This window comes from Phodopus roborovskii, unplaced genomic scaffold (genome assembly GCF_943737965.1).
Source record: "Phodopus roborovskii unplaced genomic scaffold, PHOROB, whole genome shotgun sequence".
Lineage (NCBI taxonomy): Eukaryota > Metazoa > Chordata > Mammalia > Rodentia > Cricetidae > Phodopus > Phodopus roborovskii.
The window spans coordinates 28,796,686-28,819,608 of NW_026126407.1; the positions used below are offsets into that span (position 1 = coordinate 28,796,686).

At 43.4% G+C, this 22,923-nt stretch overlaps 2 protein-coding genes across 2 annotated transcripts in view; one reads left to right on the forward strand and one right to left on the reverse strand.

Moving 5' to 3' along the window:
- Canx (calnexin) overlaps window positions 1-22,923 on the forward strand; it is a 1,018,992-nt gene that overhangs the window by 309,670 nt on the left and 686,399 nt on the right. The gene's annotated exons all lie outside the window — the stretch shown is intronic.
- Window positions 1,830-12,562, reverse strand: LOC127219350 (zinc finger protein 354A). Its single transcript, XM_051180813.1, has 4 exons — window positions 12,484-12,562; window positions 11,695-11,821; window positions 11,131-11,229; window positions 1,830-3,401 (listed from the first exon to the last, which is right to left on the reverse strand). Exons 1-4 carry the CDS (start codon window positions 12,514-12,516, stop codon window positions 1,918-1,920), a joined length of 1,743 nt encoding a protein of 580 aa, XP_051036770.1. The 5' UTR covers window positions 12,517-12,562; the 3' UTR covers window positions 1,830-1,917.

The following is a 22,923-nucleotide window of genomic DNA, read 5'->3' on the forward strand; positions in this document are numbered from 1 at the left end:
AACCTGAGGGTCCATTTCCAACTACAAATGAATATAAAACAACCAATTAGCCAACTATCTAATTTCATCACATTGGGGAGTCCAGAGCTATCAATGGGATGAGACACAATCCACACCTACCTTGGGGATAAAACAGCCATTTTGGCTAAATGTGCTCATTAGCCTGGTTTGGGTCCTGGACCACCCTTTTTGGCAAAAGAAATTACCTTGCCATGTATTCATTTGTATAACAACAAGATTATTATTTTCCGACAATTACATCAGTCAAATAACCACAGGGTGACATCTCTAGTAGTATTTGATTGTAAACCTGGGAGAGAATGTGTCTGATCTCCAGGATGAGACTCTAAAGGATTCTGGACCCCACTGCCTAAACCTCAAAGCACAAATTGCTTCAAGTCTCTTGAATGCACACTGGTGATTACTGGAAAAAAAAAAAAATCTACTTGAGTTTTTAGCTAAATGGGAAGTCCTTAAAATACCAGCCTCTTCATAACTGCACAAATCTGGCTTTCCTTCACTGTGAGGTCACAATACTTCAGGTTTCAAAGGTTCTTACCATGGATGAGAGCACCCATCCTTGTGGTTGATGCTTATTTCACACTTCTCTTTCAGGATAGGAATATAAATACATAGCACATGGTTAAGTTACATGTATGTAGTACCTCTAAGATTTATTTATTTGCATTTGGTGTGTCATATTTATTAAAATGATTGCACCTTTCATAGATCCAAATTCCACCAGACTTTCTCTTTGGAGACTGAGCATAGTTGATCTCCAGGTAAGCTTTGACAGAACACAAAGTTCCACACATCCTACAGGCATTAGATTTGTCAAATATCCTCTGACATGGTTTTGCATGTGACAAAAGTATCAAAAAAACAAAACTCAGCAACTTTGAATTTTATTTCTGACTGTATCTTGAAAAGATTTTTAAATTATGCACTTGTGTGAATATGCATTTGTGCAATTTTGTGGAGACTGGAGATAACAGACCTCCTTGGAGCTAGTGGCAGGTTACTTATATGAGCCACCTGACATGGATATTGGGACTGAACTTAAGTCCTTTGAAACTGCAAAGCATTCTCCTAACCACTAAGTCATTTCTTCTCTCCATAATTGCCCATTTGCATATTTAATATACCTAGACAACAGCACATGGGATAATAGAATTTAGTAATAAATGACTTTAAAGCAATCAAAATAGCAGCAACAAAATTCTAGGAACAGAATAATTGGGTAGCAAAGCTCCAAATCACAGCAACACCAAGAGAGACCAGCTTTTGAATTTCCACTTTTAATAAACTTCACATATAGCATTTGAAATTGGGTAAAGAAAATGATACTTTTCAGAGGCTAAGAGGTAGATTGCAGTTTATTTTTCCTTTATTGTGCCCCCCCTTTTTTCTTAAAAATGTATAATTTCTTTGATCCCTTTTGGATGTTATTAAAATGTTATAAAAATACTACCAGTGTAGAGTTTAGTGCTTTGCTAATCACTTAAGATGCCTATGATTACAATTACATCCAACACACTGCTGCAGAGAGAAAAGCACCATTTTACAAATGCCTGAAGTCATGGTCTTCAGTTATGAATCCTTCATCTCAGGCTGCTCATTTTTCCACATGGGATCTTGCCAGGTCTCCTCAGGCTGCTTCAAACTCAGACTCAACCAATCCTCATGGTTCAGGGTCCTCAGTAGGTATGACCATGTGTATGGCTGGCTCTCAAGTAATTATTTAAAGAGTTGGACAACCATGAATACTTTCCTTCTGTTACACAATTTATCCATGGCATTTAGTTGACTGTAGGTCCCCCCCCCCAATATTCATTGTTTATTACATCTTTCAAGTACATATTCTCCAAAGAGCTTTGGTTTAAGGCTTTTACACATGCAAATTTGCTTTTTTTTTTTTTAAGAGTCCTCATCCACATGAATTTTATAATGATTGGTAAGGGATGACCTATGGTTGAAAAGTTTCCCACATGTGTTACATTCATAGGGCTTCTCTCCAGTATGAATTCGCTGATGTGCAATACGTGAAGAGCTTTGCCTAAAGGTCTTCCCACATGTGTTACATTTAAAGGGTTTCTCACCAGTATGAATCCTGCGATGCTGAATAAGAGCTGAACTTTGACCAAATGACATGCCACACTCCTGGCATCGGTATGGTTTCTCTCCAGTATGAATTCGCTGATGGTTGCTGAGGGATGAGTTACACCTGAATGTTTTCCCACACTCACTACATTTATAAGGTCTTTCTCCAGTGTGCATTCTCTGATGTTGGATCAGAGCTGAACTTTGTCTGAAGGCTTTCCCACAAACTTTACATTTACATGGTTTCTCTCCAGTGTGGATTCTCTCATGAATAATAAGAGTGGAATGGGAACTTAAGGCTTTGCCACATTCATTACAATTATAAAACTTCTCCCCAGTGTGAATTATTCGATGTCTATTGAGTCTTGAAATAGAAGTGAAGCCTTTTCCGCATTCACTACATCTGTAGGGCCTTTCTCCAGTGTGAATTCTTTCATGTTGGATAAGTGATGCACTCTGACTGAAGGCTCTGCCACATTCACTACATTTGAAAGGTTTCTCTCCAGTGTGGATTCTCTGGTGATAACGAAGGGAGGAGCTAGACTTAAAGGCGTTGCCACATTCGTTACACAAGTAGGTCTTCTTTCTGGAATGAATTCTTTGACCAGGCAGGGATGTGCTGCAACTGGATGACTTCCTACCTGGATTATATTTATAAGGGTTTTCTCCAACATGGACTTTCTGGTGTATAAAAAGACCTGACCTTTGGCCAAAAGATTTACCACATTCCTTACACCTGTATGATTTCTCTACAGTGTGGGTTCTTAGATGTTTATACAGGGATGTGCTGAGAGTGAAGGCTTTCCCACATTCTTTACATACATAAGGCTTCTCTCCAGTATGAGTTATTTGATGTTGAATAAGGGCTGAACTTTGGCTAAAGGCTTTTGAACATTCTTTACATTTAAATAATTTCTCTCCACTATGGTTTTTCTCATGCTTACGAAGAGATGAAGTGTTGGTGAAAGTTTTCTCACACATACTACATTTATATCGTTTATCTGGTGTGATTTTTGGTTGATTAGATAAATATGGTATCTGCTTGAAAGTATTTTGTTTTTCACAATCTGATGACCTTTTTTCTGTATGTGACTTTGCGATAAATTCACTGTTTTTATGGCTTCTTTCTATAGTCAAAGTATCCTTATCCAGCTTTTCCTCCAATTTGCCTTCATGTATGAAAAGTTTTTCTGACTTCAAGTTCAAAGGTTCATTTCTTTTAGATTTTTTCACAATCAGTTCCTGAAATGAAGAGTCTTGTGTTTGAGTTGACTTAGTGGGTCTATGGTTGCACCTCAATTCTAGAAAGGGAAAAAAGAAACCAAAGATGTTTCTTGTGGTATAAAAATTGACTACTGAGACAAGACACACAGAATGAGTAAATACTAATGTTATTTACATTGTCCTTGGTATATGGTTAAAATACTGAGGGTGGAATAGAAAAGTTAGTTGAGAAACATAATCGATGGGAATAGAAATAGTAGAGTGAAGAAGAGAGAAAAAAAAAAGCAGGCCCATTTCAAGAGGGTGATTAAATGGGACAGGGTTGGAAAATGCATTATCCAGAATTCAGAGTACAAATGATAGTCACCTACATTGTTATCTGCTAAGTTTGCCCAGTTTGGTTTCCTGCCAACAATATTTTTCAGATTTAATTAAAAAATTTACTGTAAAAATCCTTGACTCTGAATATCCATGGTCCATTCCTCCAACCAGATTCCTGAGACAGAATCCCAATCTGTAGCCCTGGTGTCCTTGAACTAATTACCTCTTGCTTCAGCCTTTCAGCCTCCTGAGTGCTGGGATTACAGGTGACCACTTCCGTACCTCTACATATAAAAACCAGATCAGCATGTTCTACCTCTCATAAGTCCTCAATGGTATCACACACACACACACACACACACACACACACCACACCACACACCTACCTTTCTGTTTTGTTTTGAGATGGAATCTTACTACACAGCCCAAGTTGGTAGATGAGGTTAGCTTCAAACTTGTAGCAATCCTTCTGCCTCTGCCTTCCAAGTGCTGAATTATAGGCATATGTTACCACATCTGGTTTGGTTAGTAAATCTTTCTTACTTAAACCTCCCTAATCTGAAGAAAGTCAATACTTAAACATGAATTTCTATACATTAGTCATAGGCCCTCTTAGAACCTGCCTTCCCAAACAGAACACAGGTGATTAAAATTTCTGAATCAGTTCACACAGAACACATTATTAAATTAATTCTACAGTGGTGCCACAAGGTAGGCAAAAGGTCAAGAACTGTAAGCTGGAAAGGTAGCCTCATCCATGCATCAAACATGGGAGGTGCTATGGTTTGAGTTTGAAATGTCAACTAAAGAATCATGTATTAAAAGCTTCATTACTAGCTGGATCATCAATGGGTTCCTAACCCAATGAGATTGTAGAGAGGTGTTGGAAGTCAGGAGGTGGGGCCTTGGAGAATAGGTCATTGGAGGAGTATCTCATACAGCTCATCCCTATTCCCCCCCTCCAACTTCTGAACCACCCTATTCATATATCACTCACGTGATGCTTGGCCTTACCACAGGCCCAGAAGCAAGGTAGCAAAGTGCCATGGATTAAAATATCTAAAGCCATGAGACAAAATAATTCTCTCTTCCTTTAAATGGTTTCTCTCTAGTATTTGTCACAGCAATAAAGAGTCTAACACACTGCCTCAGGCTTTCTCGTAAAGAAAGGCTACAGTTCTGACACCTTGCCTTTGCTAGAGTTTTGAGTGCAGCAGTCTGGCACTATACTGTGTATCTTCCCCATACATAAAGTGTGGTGGTTTGAATAAGAATCACCCCTATAGGAGTGTAACTGTTTGAGAGAGTTAGGAGGTATCCTTGCTGGAGAAAGAATGTCATTAAGGATAGACTTTGAGGCTTCAAAAGCCCAGCCTTGGCCCAGTATCTCTCTGTCTCTGTCTCTCTCTGTGTATCTGTCTGTCTGTCTTCCTGCTGCCTATGGATCAGGCTATAGAATACTCAGCTGCTGTTCTAGCACCATGTCTAATTGCATGCTGCCATGCTCCCAATCATGACAATAATGGACTAAACCTCTGAAACTGTAAACCAATCCCAATGATATGTTTTCCATTGTAAGAGTTGTTGTAGTCATGGTGTCTCTTCATAGCAATAGAACAGTGACTAAGAGAGGCACGGAGATGGCATTTTGTTTCTTATGCATTACTGTCTCTACTATGGTCTCCCAACTAGTTTCCTATCTTTGAATCTTGCCCTCTGACAACTCAGTCACCACACTGCAAGCAGGTAATCCTGTCTAAATCTACATCTTCCTGTGCTACAGGTTCCTAAAGATCTGTTAGAATGCACTGATTCATAGTTGAGGTCCAGTTCCTCCCCACAGTGAATTGAACTTTTGTCTACATCTGCCATCACTTCCCTCCCCTAGCAACTTTTCAGGTATGCTGAGCTAGATGCAGTTTCTGGAGCAGTCCAATTAATTTTTACTGGTTTATCTTTACATATGTAGAAAACTACCCTTCCATTCACACTCACTCACTAGGTGACTACCATGGCTAGATAATGTTCTAAGGGAATGCAGAGAATATGCTGAGGAAGACAAGCTTCCAGCCTTACAGAAACTTATGCTTTCATATGTTTGTATGATGTGTGCTGGAATGGCAGACAGGATACAGTGACAAACAAGTAAGTAAATAGAAGCCATGTGGCTATCTAAAGAGAGTCCTAGGCAAAACACAGAAACACAGATGACTTCTGGAAAGTGATGGGAGATGTCATTCTGTAAATATGTTTCTTTTATTGGTTAATAAATAAAGCTGTTGGTCGGTTACTAGTTTCTTATCAGCTAGCTTTGTCTTAAATATTAACCCATTTCTATTAATCTAAGTATTTCCACGTGGTCTTCTTCTTACCGGAGAGAGGGGCTGGCATTCTGCTCTCCTACTACTTCTGGAATCATCCTTGTCTCCTAGTCCTGCCTATCTTGGTTTCCTATTGGCTAACATTGCTTTATTCATTAACCAATAAGAGAAACATATTTACAGAATGGTATCTCCCATCAGGAAAGAGCAAAGATGTGGTACCTGGAATGCACTGAACAAAAGGGAAAACGTGTGGTACCTGGAATGCACTGAACAAAAGGGAAAATGTCAAAAGAGCACAGTATGGGAGAGAGGCAAATCATACAAGGCTCCCTTGGTGTTGTTGACGATTATAGAATTTATACTAAGCAAGATAGGATGCTTGCAGAAACAGTGCTTATTTAAGTTGGCAGAGAACAGAGTGAACTGGGGCAGGGGTGAAAGCATGGAGATGAAGGGTTTAGGAAGCTGTTGAGGTACAGTCAGAAAGCGGTAAGATAGAGATGAAGCTGCTAACAGGGCTGAGATAATCAACTAACAGAGTACTAAGAATGAAAGAGGACAATTAAGATCATGCCTAGGATTCCAGCCTGAAAATGAATTATGGCACTGATTACCAAGAGGGAGGAGAAAATGGCAAGTCCTAGAGGGTCTGTTTCAGGTATATCTGTGATAGCTAAGGGGCTGCAGGAGAAAATGCAAGGAGGAACTGAAATAGCTGTGTGTTATTTTTAGAGATCTGGGGAAAAGGTCAGAGCTGAAGATAGGCATGTGGGAGTCATCAGCATACAGATTCTATTTAAAGCCAAAGAACTGAAAGAAATCACCAGATCTCTTGAACATATAAGAAGAAAACCAGGAGAGGATTAGTGTTCTGGGAGCCAGAGAGGAGCAAGTGATCAGTTGTGGTAAATACCCTAAAGATTGGGTTTGATGAATGGCTTGGTTAGTGTACCAGAGAGGATTAAGTTATTTCAACTTGACACAAGCTACAGTCAACTGAGAGGACAGAATCTCAATTAAGAAAATGCTTACATAAGATAAGAATGTAGGGAAGCCTGTAGGATATTTTCTTAGTGATTGGTGAGAGAGGGCCCATCCCATCCTGAGTGGTGCCATCCTATTGATGGTCCTGGGTTCTATAAAAAAGCAGGCTGAGAGAGCCATGAGGAGCAAGCCAGTAAGCAGCACCCTCTGTGGCATTTGCATCAGCTCCCACCTCCAGGTTCCTATACTGCTTGAGTTCTTGTTCTGACTTCCTTTAATGATAAACTGTGGTGTAGAAGTCTTTCATCACAGAAACCGTAACCTTAACTAAGTCAATTCTATTGTACTCATTTCAACTCCCAAGTGCCAGGGTCTTAGCTCTCAATTCATTTTCCACTGAGGTCAGTCTTAGATTATGGATATACTAACTGTTCCTTACAATCTACTCAGAACGATGGCTATCACTACAAACTGAGAAAACACAAGGATGGTCTCTATCCTGTCTCAGAGGAAGCAGGGCCATGGCAAACATGGCCTTTCAACCTGAAATGAGACAATGGCTTCTAATTGCTTTAAGTCACTTAATTTTATTTAGGTCTGCTGCTAACCTCTGTGATAACCCTAGTATAAAATCAGCAAAAGCTACCCTTCCTCTGAGCAGACACAGCCCCCAGAACTTCACTGATAGAACAGCAGATGACTCTGCAGCTGACTACCCCTCACAGTTCAGTACTCTCAATGACTGCTGACATTAAAGACAGACAATAAAGGAAAGGCAGGTTAAGTGATCTTTCACTGAAGATGTGATTACTAGATCATCTCTGGGATTTAAAAATGTCAGAATTCCAGACTATTTCTGCATTTGGATGTGAAGCAAACCTGTGTGATACACAGGTGCAACACACCCATGATTCTTAGTATAGCTATGTAGGAAAAGCACCATCTCATTGCTTAGGGTTAGACCAATTCTTAAGCAAGAGACCCAAGTAAGACACAAGCCCTGAGCCATGGCCTCTCACCTCTCAGTTTAAAACTTACAAACCTAGGGACAAAAGCTGTTTATTTGTGCATTTTGTTTTTTAAATTCATTTTTACATGTAAGGGTGTTTTGCTTGCATGTGTACCACACGTGTCCCTGGGGCACACAGAGGTCAGAAGAGGGTGTCAGAAGCCCTGGAACTGCAGTTATGAATGGTTATGAACCACCATGTGGGTGCTGGGAACTGATTCATTCTTTGCAAGGGCATCAAGTGCTCTAAAGAACTGAGTTCTGTTTTGTTGTTTTGTTTGTTTGTTTGTTTTATCTGTGACTAGTTTTGAAGGGAAAAACAACTTGCAGGTTTAGAGTTGGGTTCTGTCTGACATCATGACCTAAGGTACAGATTTGCAGGTCTTTCATTTGCACTTGTGGGATATGAGCTCCTGCTGAAAAGGAGTCCAGGCACATGGTAACTTGCCAGGGCACATCATGGACACATGAGTATCCCTAGGTCTCCCAACTGAAGTCCACTTTTGAGAGAAGAAAGAATGGCCATTCCTCAAGAGGAACAGAGCAGCATATTTATAATCCCAGTGCTCAGGGGATTGAAGTAGGAGAAATATAGAGTTCAATGCCAGCCTGGGCTACAGTCAAACCTTCACATGGAACAGAGCAGAAAGAAGCTCCAATGATGTCCACTCATCACTTCACTCCTCAGTCATCTACTAAGATTTCCCCCAGAGCTGAGGAAGGCAGGTGACCACACTTTATCAGGTATCTCAGCCTCTCCCAAGACTGCTCTGAACTGCAGATATACTCTTCTCAGGCTAATTCCTTCCCTTCAGGCATCCTAACTACTTGGAGTGACCTCTAGCAGTTTCTACACAAATGAGGATGTAAGACAATTGTGGCTGCCATCTCACGAGTATTCATTCACTTTGGACTAGGAAGAGATGCTCTTGTACAACACAAGGGCTGTGAGAGCCAGTCATTTGGCTCTCAGGTCCAGGCTCACTGACAGACCTAAGGGCTCAGATCTGCCCCAACTCCTCTCTCTCCTTGCCCTCAGGTTCCCTGACCTAGCTCCAGGCTGCTCATGACTCCTCAGCCCTGTACAGACTCTCAAATCCTCAGATCAAACCATGTGATGGGCCTCAGGAGAAATCCGGTCCTGCCAATGTCTCTTGCCGTCCTCTTCTACTTTTCTCCTGGGTCAATATTGGCTCCTTCAGTCATCATTCCCTAATCTAGACACACACTCAAGTTTCATGAACCCCCAACACACCCTACACACACACACACACACACACACACACACAGCACTGCCTCCAGGGGCTCCTGCCTTGCATTCTCATTGCACTTTGTGCCATTCTCTACTAGTCCTCACTAGACTTTTCCACATGGCTGGTCATGGATGCTTGGTTTCTTTATTCTCCTCACTGCATCAAGCACTTCTCAAGAGCAGGATCCTGCTTTATCCCTCCTACTGCCACTTTGCTGGCACCTACCACAGAGCTTGTTCAGCATTTATGAAAGGCTAGGCGAGCAGAAGTCCATGTGCGAGCCTTAGTTCTCCAGCGAGGGAGTTTCCCACCCAATTCAACAGCCCTAAATCTCTATCACCATAGCCATCACCTCTCCTGCCCCAGTTCAGGTCACTTCAGGGCAGGCTCACAAGGTCTTTTCTCGTAATCACCTTGCAAAATCAGTTTCCAGGATCCTACTCCCAACCCATCTGCTCAAGGCTTCAAGGACGCTGACCTTGTGAGTTCAACCTTGTAGAATACCCCACTGGAGATCTGTGGCTGAGTACTTGAGTTAACCTAAAATGAAAACCACCCCCACCCCAAACTCTTCAAACTGGGTCTCTCTAGACTCCTGAAGTAGGCCTTCATCCACATTCCACTAGCTGTTTACCTTCATTCTGGCAGTAGCTCCCTGGCTGTGCCTCACTGTCAGTCAGTCCCTCCTCCAAAGTGCATGTCACAGGAGGGCTTCCTGAATATAACAGCTCTTTGCAAAAATTTAAAACATTATATGCAAATAAAGACCCTTAACCCAGATTCATTCTAAGAGGACACATTGCTCCTAACCCCTCTGTGCTCACATGTGTAGAGCTTACACTTGAGTGTACACACACACACACACACACACACACACACCCCACACACACTTTTTTTTTTTTTTTTTTTTTTTAAGAACACAATGTTCTTCCAACTTAGTGGTAACAATATCAACAGTGCTCTGAAACTTGCCTCACTCCTTGACACTCTCTGGAGCTGTCTCTATCACTGGTGTTGATGGATACCAGAATAAGGACATACCAGTTTCTTTAGCTGTTTTACTAAAGACCTCTGAATTGTTTCTGATTAGAACCAGCTTTCCCAAAGCTATCAAAGATTATACAATTGCCATTTATATTTCAAGTACTTCCAGTTGTCCACATGCACCTGTTTTGGGACCCCTGCAGAGCCTTCTCATCTCATCTCCTTTTCCTTTACACACTTTGAACTTCAGCCTCAGTGAGTTCTTTATCATCCCTTAAATATACCTGATTTCTTAAATGGTCTCTGAAGACACAACCCTCCTCAGAAATAACCGACAAGAAAAAAGACCCCAAGAAAGTCACCCGGGACATGATTAGGAGAATAAAGGGGCCGGACCAAACTTCAGCTTCAGTTTCCCTCCCTCACTCCTTTGTAATCCACTGGGCTTTTTTGTGCTAGGAATTGAACCCGGGGGTTTGTGTGTGCCAGGCAGGTGCTTGTAGTGGCATCTGGCCTTGCCAGTGGACCTGAAAAAGTAGCCACACCCTTTGGGCGTGGTTTCAGGTGCAAACTGATTGCTTTAAGGTAGAGTTTTGCAGGAGCATGCTCTCTTGGGTCTCAGAGAGCATCAGAAAGACAGAGACAGCATCTTCTGAAGCAGGAACCTTGAGACGGTCCCTCTTACATGGATACTCTTATCCATGTAAGTTGTTCTCCAATAAAACACCTATTTATCTTTATCTTGGGTCTGGTGAACTCCAATCCCTCATCTTCAGGTGTTCTTACCACTGAGTTCCAGCCCAGCCACCATCACTTCTTACGGACCGAGAACCCGAAGACATTTTCCATCCCACACTCCAAACTACACCCTCTCCTTACTTACCACCACACCAGTGCCTGCAGACACTGCCAGGCCTGCACACTCACTCACCAAGAGAGGAGCCTCCAAAACCTTCTTTCTCCACCTTCCAGGGTTCCTCTCCTTGCTGCAGCAGGGAAATCACCTTTGGTTTGGTAAATGGTAATCCTGCTTGTAGATAAAATTAACTCATTAGCTAAAAGCCAGATATCCACAGAAGACAGAAAATTTCTCATGTTGCAGAAATCAAGGAAGCCTAAAATGTTTACCCTATATGGCCCTTTGCAGAATAAGTATGTGAACTTCTAGTAAAGGCAATGGGAAAGAGGTTCCAAAGACAGAACAGAGCTCTCTGCTCAGAGATGAACCAAACAAGCACAAATGATTGCTGATGGGGATGGTGCCTGGACCAGGAAGAACGAGGGAAGCGATAGTCTCACTGCCACCTCCTCTACTGAACATGGGCAGTTCCAAGCCTGCTATGGGAAGAATATGCCACTACTTATTTATAAGGACCCATTTGCATGACTTTAAGGCAAAATTGGGCTAATGTTTCACAACAACCACAGCTTTCACTCAGGGAAGGAGGAGCTACAGTCTCATTTCTGAATCTATGCCCACAGCAAACTCCCTTACCCAGTGAGGACAAGTTGCTGTAGTTCTCCAGCATCACTTCTCGGTACAGGCTTCTCTGAGAGTGATCCAGCTTCTTCCACTCATCTCGAGTGAAGAGCACAGCCACATCCTCAAACGTCACTGACAACTGTGAGGAAAGGCAACTTGATGAGCTCTGGGTTCAAGTAAGAGACTCTGACTCAAAATATAAGATCTGGAAAATCATGGGGGAAGTCATCCAGTAGCCTCAGACTTTTACATGCACATTCTCATACACAGATATGCCTGTCCAAACACATGAGAATATGCATACATGCATGCACACCATATCACACAAACTTACACATGACAAAAAAAATTTAAAGGAAGTGTACAAGCACAACACATAATTCATAGAGTAAAGTGGATAAAATAAACACCCACCATGGGCTGGAGAAGGCTGGGGGAGCAACGTAAGGACTGGCAGGAAAAGAGAATAGACAATCTTGGTAAGGGCAAAGAAAGAAATACAGATGAGTGAGGGAGGCAGGGCCAGAAAATAATTTTCTCAACTATGTATGTTTGTTCTGTCCTAGGGCACCTGGCATGTTATTTGTGGACTTTGTAAGCATACACCAGACTGGGATCAGGCAACAATAGCGTGTCTATCAAGAAATACAGAAGACTAGGATTGTGAACATGGGATGTGCTTCCTACAGACTCTGCTGGTCATGGAGGGAGGCTCAACTCCTCGCTCCAAACCCTAGTGAAGGCTGAACTATGTGGAAAACTCCAAACCCCTCCTTCCACTAAGAAATGAAATGTGCTTACCAGAGACCTCGCTTCTCTTTGCTCAGGAGCCATGTTCTCTCCACAGATGACAGACGGTGAAGATGAAGGCGAATCTGAGGGAAGAAAAGGAAGGGGTAGGTAGCACCTGCTGCTTCACACCTCTCAGAAGCACCATCTCCAAAAGCGTCCCATCAGCCGAGCCTGGCTCTCCTGCATTCAGAGGAAGAAGCAGGAGCTGGGGATGGGCATCAGTTCTAGAAGGTTCAGGCGACACTGGACTCCATCACAGAGGGGACTCACTGAGCCCCCACGTGCCAGGCATCACCCTACACTGTTCACCACAAACCAGTTGGCACTGCCCATACCCTTCTGATCAGAAAATTGAGGCCAAAATGTAGCGACAGGGGACACATCCAGTTGCACCCGCTCAGGTCTGACACGGGTCAGGGACGTGTTCCTCCTTCCCACGCGTTGCCCACATAACTGTTCTGCTGCTGTCAAGAGGTCGATTTCCAGATCCCCAGAGAAAACTCCAGAAAGGGACCAGTGGCCCAGGACAGGAGGGCGGCACGGGAAACATAGCCGAGGTTGGCCCCGCCCCGGCCGTGGCGAGCAGGTCACCTGCGGTCCAGTGCCGAGACCGCTGGGAGCGCGCGTTCCTCCGCGTGCCCAAGGCAGGCGCCCGGGGAGGGGGGGCGCCGGAGGCGCTGGGGCGCGGGAGTTCGTGCGGAGCCGAATCCAGCTCAGCCCCTGTCTGGCGTACGAACAGAACAGGCTTGCTCACCTTCCCCCCGCGAGGCTGCCGCTACGCCTCACAGAGGCTCAGCGCGGCCTCGCCCGCGGCCTCAGTCTAGAGACCTCGAACCCCCACGTCCAACCGCGCTTTAGACGACCCCCGGGCCCGCGAAGGCTCTCGGGAAGTCAGGGCTCCAGGTCCGAGGGAAGGGGGAGCAGAGGCCTCTGGGAAATGTAGTCTACTCCGAGATCCAGGGATTCTGGTATTTGAAGTTCCTGGGTTTGTCTGTGACTTGGCCCGCTCAGCTCCTCTGGTTCATAGATGCAGTGAAAAGAGTAGTAGACACCAGGAACCAAACACCTACTTGTTAGATACCTAATAAAAAATGTTGCAGGTTCATGTAAAGGAAGATGGCACAAAGTACCCTTTAGAAGAGCTTTATTGTAGTTGTTAGTGGCGCTGGAGAGAGGCCCAGAGGTTTATGAGTTCTTGCTGCTCTTGTTGAGAACCTGGGTTCAATTCCCACTGTGTCTATCATGTTGCTCACAATGACCTGTACCTCCAGTGCCTGGGTTCCAATTCCCCCTTCTAGTCCTTCTGGGAAGTACATACATTTCATGTTTATACACACAATAATAAGTATTTAAAAAGTCTTCTTTTCCCTCAAATAAACAAAAAGGGGTGCTTGTTGTAGGATATTTGTTTGCAATGAAAGGATATATCTCTGCCTAAGGCACCTTCTGATTGGTTTAATAAAGAGCTAAATGGCCAATAGCTAAGTCGGAGAGAGGCTTCCCTGGGCAGAGAGAGGAAACCTGAGATGAATCCAGGCACACGAGAGATGCCAGCCAGATTTGGAAAGAGTCGGACCGGGTTAAAGACAAAAGCCACATGGTAGAATGTAGATTAATTTTTTTAAAAAAAAAGTGGGTTAATTGAGTTATAAGAGCTAGTAGAAAACAAGCCTAAGCTAAAAGCCAAACTTTCATAATTAATAAGTCTCCATTTAGGAGCTGGCTGGTGGGACAGAAAAAGATTCATTACAAGAGTTATTAGAATGAGGTCATAGGCAGTCATGATGGAGCCCTGATAGGCAAAGCAGACCCTTCAACTCCCGAGAACAGGAATTCCTCACTCTTATAGGTTTGGGAAAGGAGGTGTTTCCACACCACATGATGTGTGTCAGGAGTCACAAGACAAGGCAGGAAGGCACTAGATACATGCTAAGTTATAATTCAAGGTTGTCTTGGGTAACTCTGGGAGCTGGGCTGGCAATTGAAAGAGGAAAATAACTCAAGGCTGTGAGCCTTATAATGTCACAGCAGGTTACATATCAACTGTCAGTCCAGAGAGGCAGATACCACAAGGGGGTGTGCTCTGAGTTTTCAAAGTACAAAAGAAAGACTGCTGTAGGATCTGTGTTCTAACTCTTCTATGTGCCAAGCCCTATTAAAGGCTATTTGGAAAACATAAGTGAATAACACAAATAGCATTATCCTGAAGTACATTTTTTTTTGTAAAGATACGAATAAGACAATAAGCCATGAACATGATTAGATAGGGATTTAGGGAATATCGGTAATGACAAAACAACAACAAAAGAATAAGGCAAAGGGCAGCTGGACACACACGAGAGTGAAGCACAGATTTGAGGCAACATCTCAAGAGAGGAGGAACTGCATTAGTCATACTTATGTGGATGTGACACACATTTGAGAAGAATAACTTAAAGTTCTCAATAAAGGGCTAATTTGGGGTCATGGCTTGCAAGTTTGAAGTCCTCACCTGGCTGATTCCATTGTGTGGAGGTTCACGGTAAGGTACAACATCACAGAAGAAGGGTGTGGAAGAGAAAGGTGTGCACCTGATGGTAGCCAGGAAGCAAAGAGGAGCTAACAGGAAGGGGTGGGGCAAAGGCCCTCCAAAGACACCCCTAGACGCCCACTTCCTCCACTCAGTCCTCACCTTCTAGAGTTCCCTAACACCCCAAACTTGACTGAAATAATGAGTCCATTAATGGATTAAGTAATTTTCTCTGTAACAGCCCTTATGATCAAATGCAGACAGATATGTGCTTTACCAAGCTCTTAGGTACTCCCCTCAATCCAATGAAACTGACAACCGATAGTAATCATTACAGGGCCCTTACAGGAGGAGCTAACGGACAAATTTTTAAACTAGCAATTTTTATTTATGAGGGCCGGCAGATGGCTCAGCAGGTAAACCACTTAGTGCCAAGTCTAATAACCTGAGTTCAATTCTAGGAACTCAACAGTGGCAGGGGAGACTGACTCTCACAAGCTGCCCTCTGATTTCCACAAATGCACTGTGGTACATACACATCCATATACACCCAATAAATGAATGTAAAAACATTTTATATTTATTAATTTGGAGGTGGTACTGGAGAGTGAACCTGAGCCTCTAACAGGCTAGACAAGCACTGTACCACTGAGCCACACGCCCAGCCTGTTAGAAGACCCTGCTGCCTAAGGTTGCAGCCCCCCATGTCTGGACAGCTCTCCTGAGTGCAGAATGAGATAGAAGACTCCCTTCCCCCAGCAGAGGCTTCCTACTCTCTCCCTGGCCTTATTTGGGGGCTGTCCCTGAGCTTGGATGCCTGACTTATCTTTGACACAGTTCCTGCAAATGCTCTCCCCTGCTGCCTATAGGATAATCAGGTGTCGTGCTTCCGTCTGTCTGAAGAGACTGTTTTGCCAAATGCAAACGAAGCACATTATTAGTACCCATTAGGTGCTGTCCCAGATGTTGTCCCCATCCTATATATTCCCCTCACTCTGTCTCACTGAAGTTGACTCCCGGAAGGCTAATTCCATCACACTCACAATCTTACAAAGCCCCGCTGGCTGCTTCTGCTCCCTTTGTCCTCATAGTTTGGTGTTCAACAGATCGCTAAGAAAAGGGAGACCCCACACAGCCCTCTTTTAAGTCTTGAGACAGAGTCTTATTGTCTGGGGTAGCCTTGAACTCACTCTGCAAAACAAGCTGGCTTTGTACTTAGAATTCTCTTGCCTCAGACTCCCAGATAGCTGAGACAGGCTTTCCCAGGCCAGACTAATAAGAATTTTCAGTCATGAGAAAGTGCCCCCCTCGCCCATCCCCACTCCAACTGCTCTTGGGGCCTTGGAGCAGAAATTAATGGTTAGGGTTTGATTCTTTGTAATAGCACCTAGAACCTCAGCTTAATTTGTCACTCGCTCTGCATGCACTGTTACAATTGGAGCCCCAGTGTTTTGGTTGAAGCTAGGTAACTTTTAAAGCTCTTATCTGAAGCTTATTTATTTCAATGTATTCAACTAAGGTTTTATTGCTAGTGGCTTATGTTATTTTAAGGTATTTTTTTTTTCATCAACATCAGGGAAGCCACATCTTTGGAGATTATTTTCTTAAGTTTCCTGAAGTAGAATTGCTGGGTCAAGAACTGCTATACTCTAAGGCATTTGAATTCACTGCCCAGTTATCCCTCTGGGAGAATTTATGATTCAAATTTTCATTATTGATTGATGACAGTAGGTCTGGTGCCAGCACCCACCTGGGATTTTCCTTTAGTACTTTGGAGAGCTATTTTTGTTTTTTATTTGTTTGTTTTGATAAGTAGTTTGAAAATTTGTGAAATTATGTATAATAAATGAAAATGTTATCCTTTTTTTCTTTCTTTTTTTTTAATAGCCTTGCTCTGTGGACCAGACTGGCATCAAAAGCTTAACTCTTCCGCCTCAGTCTCTGGAGTGCTGTGGTCACAAGAGACTGCCACCATGCCTCCTTCAGGACTGTTTGCAGTTTTTGGATTCAAGCTGGTTGGCCCCACTACCAGTCTTCTGACCATTTTTATTGAGATTTTATTATTTTATGATTTCTTTGTATTTTCTGGGTAAAAAAAATAATTTTATCAGATTTTTTTATCATCTATCTACAAACATATCTTTCTGTCTAGGTATCAGCTATCTTCTCACTATCTGTCACTTGTCTACTTACCATCTATAAAGATAGGTCTCTAGCCATCCATGTGATAAAGCCTCTGCAGCTAGGTGAGTATCGCTGAGTATAGTCCCGAGGTCACATCTGGACGCTGGTCTTCTCTCTGCTTTCTGGCTTCCATGGAGTAAGCTTTACTCCATCACATGCTCCTGGCCATGATGACCTGTCTCACTCAAGCCAAGTGACCCAGAATTGAATATTCTGAAATTGTGAGCTGCCCCCAAATCTTTCATCTTCTTCATATTGTTTTCTCAAGTATTTGTCACAGCAATGGAAAACTAACACACACACACACACACACACACACACACTTACTTCTTGGTCTCTGACTGCCTTTTTATTTATTTTTGCCTTTTTGTTTCATAACATTTTTTCAGGGGAAAATCAGTTTTCATAGAGACTATGTTGCTTCTGTTTTTCTAGTTAGTCCATACTCCTCCTATTCAAGAAATCATCGTGCCCCCCAGTGGTTGTGAAGATTTTCTTCTATAACCCCCCCATGAGTGTTACAGCCGTGCCTCTTATTTTAGATCTATGACTGCTTTTCAGATAATTTTTCTTGTATTGTTGTTATTTGCTTTTGAGACAGAGTCTCCTCATGTGGCCCTGGATGGACTGGAACTCACAGGAATCCCCCTGCCTCTGCCTTCTGAGTGTTGCCATCAAACCAAGCCTCAGGTAATGTTTTTCCTGATATAAGGTGGACAGTGAGGTTTCATTCTTTCTCTGTGTGGAGAGAATGGTGGAACCAGGACCATTTGATGCAAAGACTCCCTTACTTCAGCAAATCACCTCGAAGACTTTACCAGAGACCAATGAACTTCATACTTAGCACATCCAGAGTGGTAGGTTCAATCTTTGCTACCTGCTACTCTCCAGACACCGTGGATCTGGGTGTCACTCCTGGCTATGCATCTGGGTATCGTTTCTAGCCATGGATCTTGGTATCTACTTCTGGCTATGAATCTGGGTGTCACTTCTGGCCATGGATCTTGGTGTCCACTCCTGGCCATGGATCTGGGTATCACTCCTGGCCATGGATCTGGGTGTCACTCCTGGCCATGGATCTGGGTGTCACTCCTGGCCATGGATCTGGGTGTCACTCCTGGCCATGGATCTGGGTGTCACTCCTGGCCATGGATCTGGGTGTCACTCCTGGTCATGGATCTGGGTGTCACTCCTGGCCATGGATCTGGGTGTCACTCCTGGCTATGCATCTGGGTATCATTTCTAGCCATGGATCTTGGTATCTACTTCTGGCCATGAATCTGGGTGTGACTTCTGGCCATGGATCTTGGAGTCCACTCCTGGCCATGGATTTAGGTATAGCTCCTGGTCATGGATCTGGGTGTCCATTTCTGGCATGGATCTTGGAGGTTCACAGGACTTGGTTCATTTTCCTGTTGAACATTGGATAAGATTAGAGAAGAGAATCTTTCAGACACTGAAACAATTGGTAAGTCCTACTTCTTGGTACTAAGCTTCTTGCCTTGAAGGGTTCTCAGTTCTGGCACAGAATAGGCCCCTAGGTGGAGCCCACAAACTCCCTGATTAGAGGAGATCGAGCTGAAAGTCCAGGGACACCAGATCACCTGGAGGCTACAGGAAAAAATGGTGGTGAGAATAGAATTACCCTCAAATAGACCCCTGGGTCTGCAGAGGATTTGATCCCTGTACTTTGACTGTTGACTGGCACATGTCAGATGCTGCATGGAGTTTAGGAAAGGCTGACCTGACAGGGAGTCAGGGATGATGCCTGTACCTTATATCCAGACTAGACCATAGTATGCAGTGGGGTCTATGTCACAGTTCATGGGGAACTGGACCCATAGGCAATGGGGTCTTCCCTGAGGAGGAAATGGTTAGCTTCAGCCCCAAAACTACTCAGACTCACTAACACACCTTAAAACCAGGACTGGGGAGGATTAGGCTGCTTTAAAATAATTTGACTACATCCCAGAAAAAAAGGTTCTTTGTTTGAAGCAAAAATAAAACAAAACAAACAAAAAGCCACACACACACAGAGAACCTAAAAAAGTAAAGTTAACATTGCTCAGTGTCCCATAATACATTCCAGCCAGGTATGAGAGGAGACAAGCAAAACAACATGAAGTTGTAAACCAGTAAGAGAATGGACACTGTCAAAAGGACAAAGCAGTAGCCCACCAAATAGGAAAAGCTCTTCACCAACCCACATCTGACAGAGGGCTAATATCCCAAATATATAAAGAAATAAAACTAGACATCAAAAAACCCAAATAATCCAATTTAAAAATAGGGCACAGTTCTAAACAGAGAATTCTCAACAGAGGAATCTCAAATGGCTAAGAAACACTTGAGATGTTCACCATTCTTAGCCATCAGGGAAATGCAAATAAAAACAACACTGAGATTCCATCTTACACCTGTCAGAATGGCTAAATACAAGTGACAGCTCATGTTAGAGAGAATGTGGAGCATAGGGGAACACGCCTCCACTGCTGGTGAAAGTACAAACTTATACAACCACTTTGGAAGTCAATGTGGTGGTTTCTCAGAAAATTGGCATTCAGTCTGTCTCAAGACCCAGCTAATAACTCCTGGGCATATATCTAAAGGATGTTCCCTCATACCACAAGGACACTTGCTCAACTATCTTCATAGTAGCTTTATTTGCAATAGCCAGAACCTAGAAACAACCTAGATGCCCCTCAACCAAAGAATGGATAAAGAAAATGTATTACATTGACACAATGGAGTATTTACTCAGTTGTTAAAAACAATGACATCAGGAAATTTGCTGACAAACGGATGGAACTAGAACAAAAACATCTTGAATGAGATAACTCAGACTGAGAAAGGCAAGCATGGTATGTACTCAATCATAAGTAGATATTTGCCGTAAGGTAAAAGAGAACCATGCTATAATCAGAGACAGGATCAGAGAAGTAACAAGGAGAGCTGAAGGGGGGAATGCATGACATTGCCAGTGGATGGGGGGGGGGGACCTGGAAGAGAAGTGGGGATGGGAATAGGAGGGATTAGGTTAGGGGTGGATTAAGGGAAAGAGTATTGGGAGAGATGACTGGAATCTGGGGGCATCCCTGGGATGAGCTAGAAACCTAGAGCAATGGAAACTCCCAGGAATCTATGAGGGGGAATCTTAGCTAACACTCCTAGCTTGAACCGACCATCTCTTGTAACCAGGCAAGACTTCTAGTGGAGGGGACTAGGACACCAACCCAGCCACATACATCACCCTCCCTACAAGATGTGTTGGGGTGAAGATGGTGCAGAAATTGTAGGAGTGACCAACTAATGACTGGTGTAGCTGGAGATCCATACTCTGAGAGGGGGAGCTCATCCCTGAGGGTCAGGACCCAGAGCTGAGATACCCCAGGACCTAGGATAGAACCCAACATAACTGAGAAAAAAGTCAATAATTCCTAATGATATTCTGCTGTACTCAAATTGGTGCCTAGCCCAATTGTCATCAGAGGCTTTATCCAGCAACTGATAGAAACAGAAGCAGAGAACTACAGCCAAACATTAGGCAGAGCTCAGGGAATCCTGTGGAAGAGAGGGAGGAAGGATCATAGGAGCCAGAGGGGTCAGGGACACCATAAGAAAACCCACAGAAACAACTACCCTGGGCTCATAGGGGCTCACAGAGACTGAACCAATAAGCAGGGGGTCTGCATGGGGCCAACCTAGGCCCTGTGCATATATGTTACAGTTGTGTAACTTAGTCTTCACGTGAGACTCCTAACAGTGAGAGTGAAAGACCCAACTCAGGAAAGGCGCCCCCCCCCCAAATCATTCACGGGAAGCGGTCTTGATGCAAAAGCATGAGGTCTTTTATATTCCAGTGCACTGGGGTCCGCAGCCATACTCCACGTGGGGTAGAGGACTGGGAACCCTGGGTACAGGGTTCAGACAGCTTTTATAGGGTTACAACAAAGCCCGCGCATCACAAACCAATCATCTCATAGCATCCAGTGTGGACCAGTCAATTTGAACTATCCAAGCCAGTGCTTAGCCCAGGAAGTCTGCTTTCGCTAGGGCTTCTGGGTAGTGTGGCACAGCTCATTTCCTGTTCTCATTTACTCACAGGTGCTGTCAGTAAATCGCCCTGTTGTAAACAGTCAAGAATGACCTTTTTCCTACTTACTGCTAGGGGGCAGAGTCTAAGGAGAATTAGGCTAAATTTTTCCATCCTTACAAGAGCAGGGACTGTCTGACTCTGTTGCATGCTTTTGGGACCCTTTTCTCCTACCAGGTTGCCTCATTCAGCCTCAATAGAAGAGGAGGGGCCTAGTCTCACTGCAACTTGATTTACCATGGGTGGCTGATATCCAAAGAGGCTCACCCATCTCTGAAGAGAAACAGAGGAGGAGAGGATGGGGATGGGGGAGGAGGGGAGGAAGGGGAAACTTTGGCTGATATGTAAAAAAAAAAAGCAAACAACAAAGAAAATGGCAGGTGTGGTTCATTTGGAAATGAAACAACACACCTCTAATTCTCCTATCTGTGAAAGAAGGAACTGTGGGGGGTGCAAGGATACAGCAGCAATGGGTGAGGGGTCAAGGCACAGGGTTCCTAAGCTGTGAACTACATTAGAGATGTCCAAAGTAGCAGGAATCTCAAAGGGAGAATTTCACTAGCATGGTATCAATATAGATGAAACTTTGTGAGGGGAGCCAGTAGTCCTCCCAGGGAGGTGTCAAAATTTAAATACAGATGGGAAAAGAAAGAGTGTGTTCTAGAGATGATCTGAACTGCAACTGTAAAAATCTAGTATGGGAGCAGAACATTAGGGGTCTGGAGAGACGGCTGGGCAGTTAAGAGCACTTGTTCCCTTTCCTACTCCCACTTCTAACTCCAGAGACTCAGACACCCTCTGCTGGTGTCTAATTAACACTGCACTCATGCAGTACACATACATAAGGACAGGCAAACACTTGTGCACATAAAACAAAAGTAGGTATTTTTTGAGATGTTAGTAAAGGAACATAAAATTAAAAAGAAATAATGAAATAAATAAACAAAAAACAAAAAAAAAATAAAAATAAATGAAACAGAAAACAGAAAGTTGACCTCAGTCTTGCTGTTACATAACATGTCTATACTTAAAAACAAAACCAAACCATAGGACACAAAAAGGGAAGAAAAACACAGTCTAAAGAAACAAAGTGCTTATAACCAGGCTTAATGATGGACAGATGTTGAAGCTGTGAGTAGGAGATAACAATTACAACCATAATTAGAATGTTGATTTATAATGACTGTAATGAGAATGGGGGACAAACAAAATCAAATAGGTAAATTCCAGCAGTGATGGAGATATTTGGAAGAATCAAAGGGAAACATGAGAAAATAAAACCCATGGTAACATAGGAAGAATTTTTTAACTACATGTATCTCTTTATGTGGCATTGTGTGCTACTATCGTGTGTGTGGGGGGTGGGGGTGGGGGGGGCTTGGACATGGTTTCTCTCCTGATATGCTTGGTCCTGGAACTGAACTCAGGTCACCAGGTTTGGTGGCAAATGTCTTCACCTATTGAATTATCTGGCTGCCACGGAAGAAAGTTTCAAATGGGTTCATCAATATTCTTGGAAGAGGTGAGGAGAAAAATGATGAATTTGGAAACTGCCAAAGGCTCTAAAATCAAAGTAGCAGAATGGGAAACAGCTGGGCTCCTGCCTCACCAGGGAGGCCAATTTAACAACCTGTGGTGCAGGAAGCCCCATGAACATTCCAGA

Bases quoted from the DNA above. Each gene is read 5' to 3' on its own strand.
- LOC127219350 (XM_051180813.1), bottom strand. From the start codon at position 12,516: ATGGCTCCTGAGCAAAGAGAAGCGAGGTCTCTG. The intron at 11,822-12,483 runs GTAAGCACATTT...CTTTCCTCACAG, and splicing joins AAAGAGAAGCGAGGTCTCTG to TTGTCAGTGACGTTTGAGGA. The intron at 3,402-11,130 runs GTGAGTGAGTGT...TTCCCTTTCTAG, and splicing joins TTTTGGAGGCTCCTCTCTTG to AATTGAGGTGCAACCATAGA.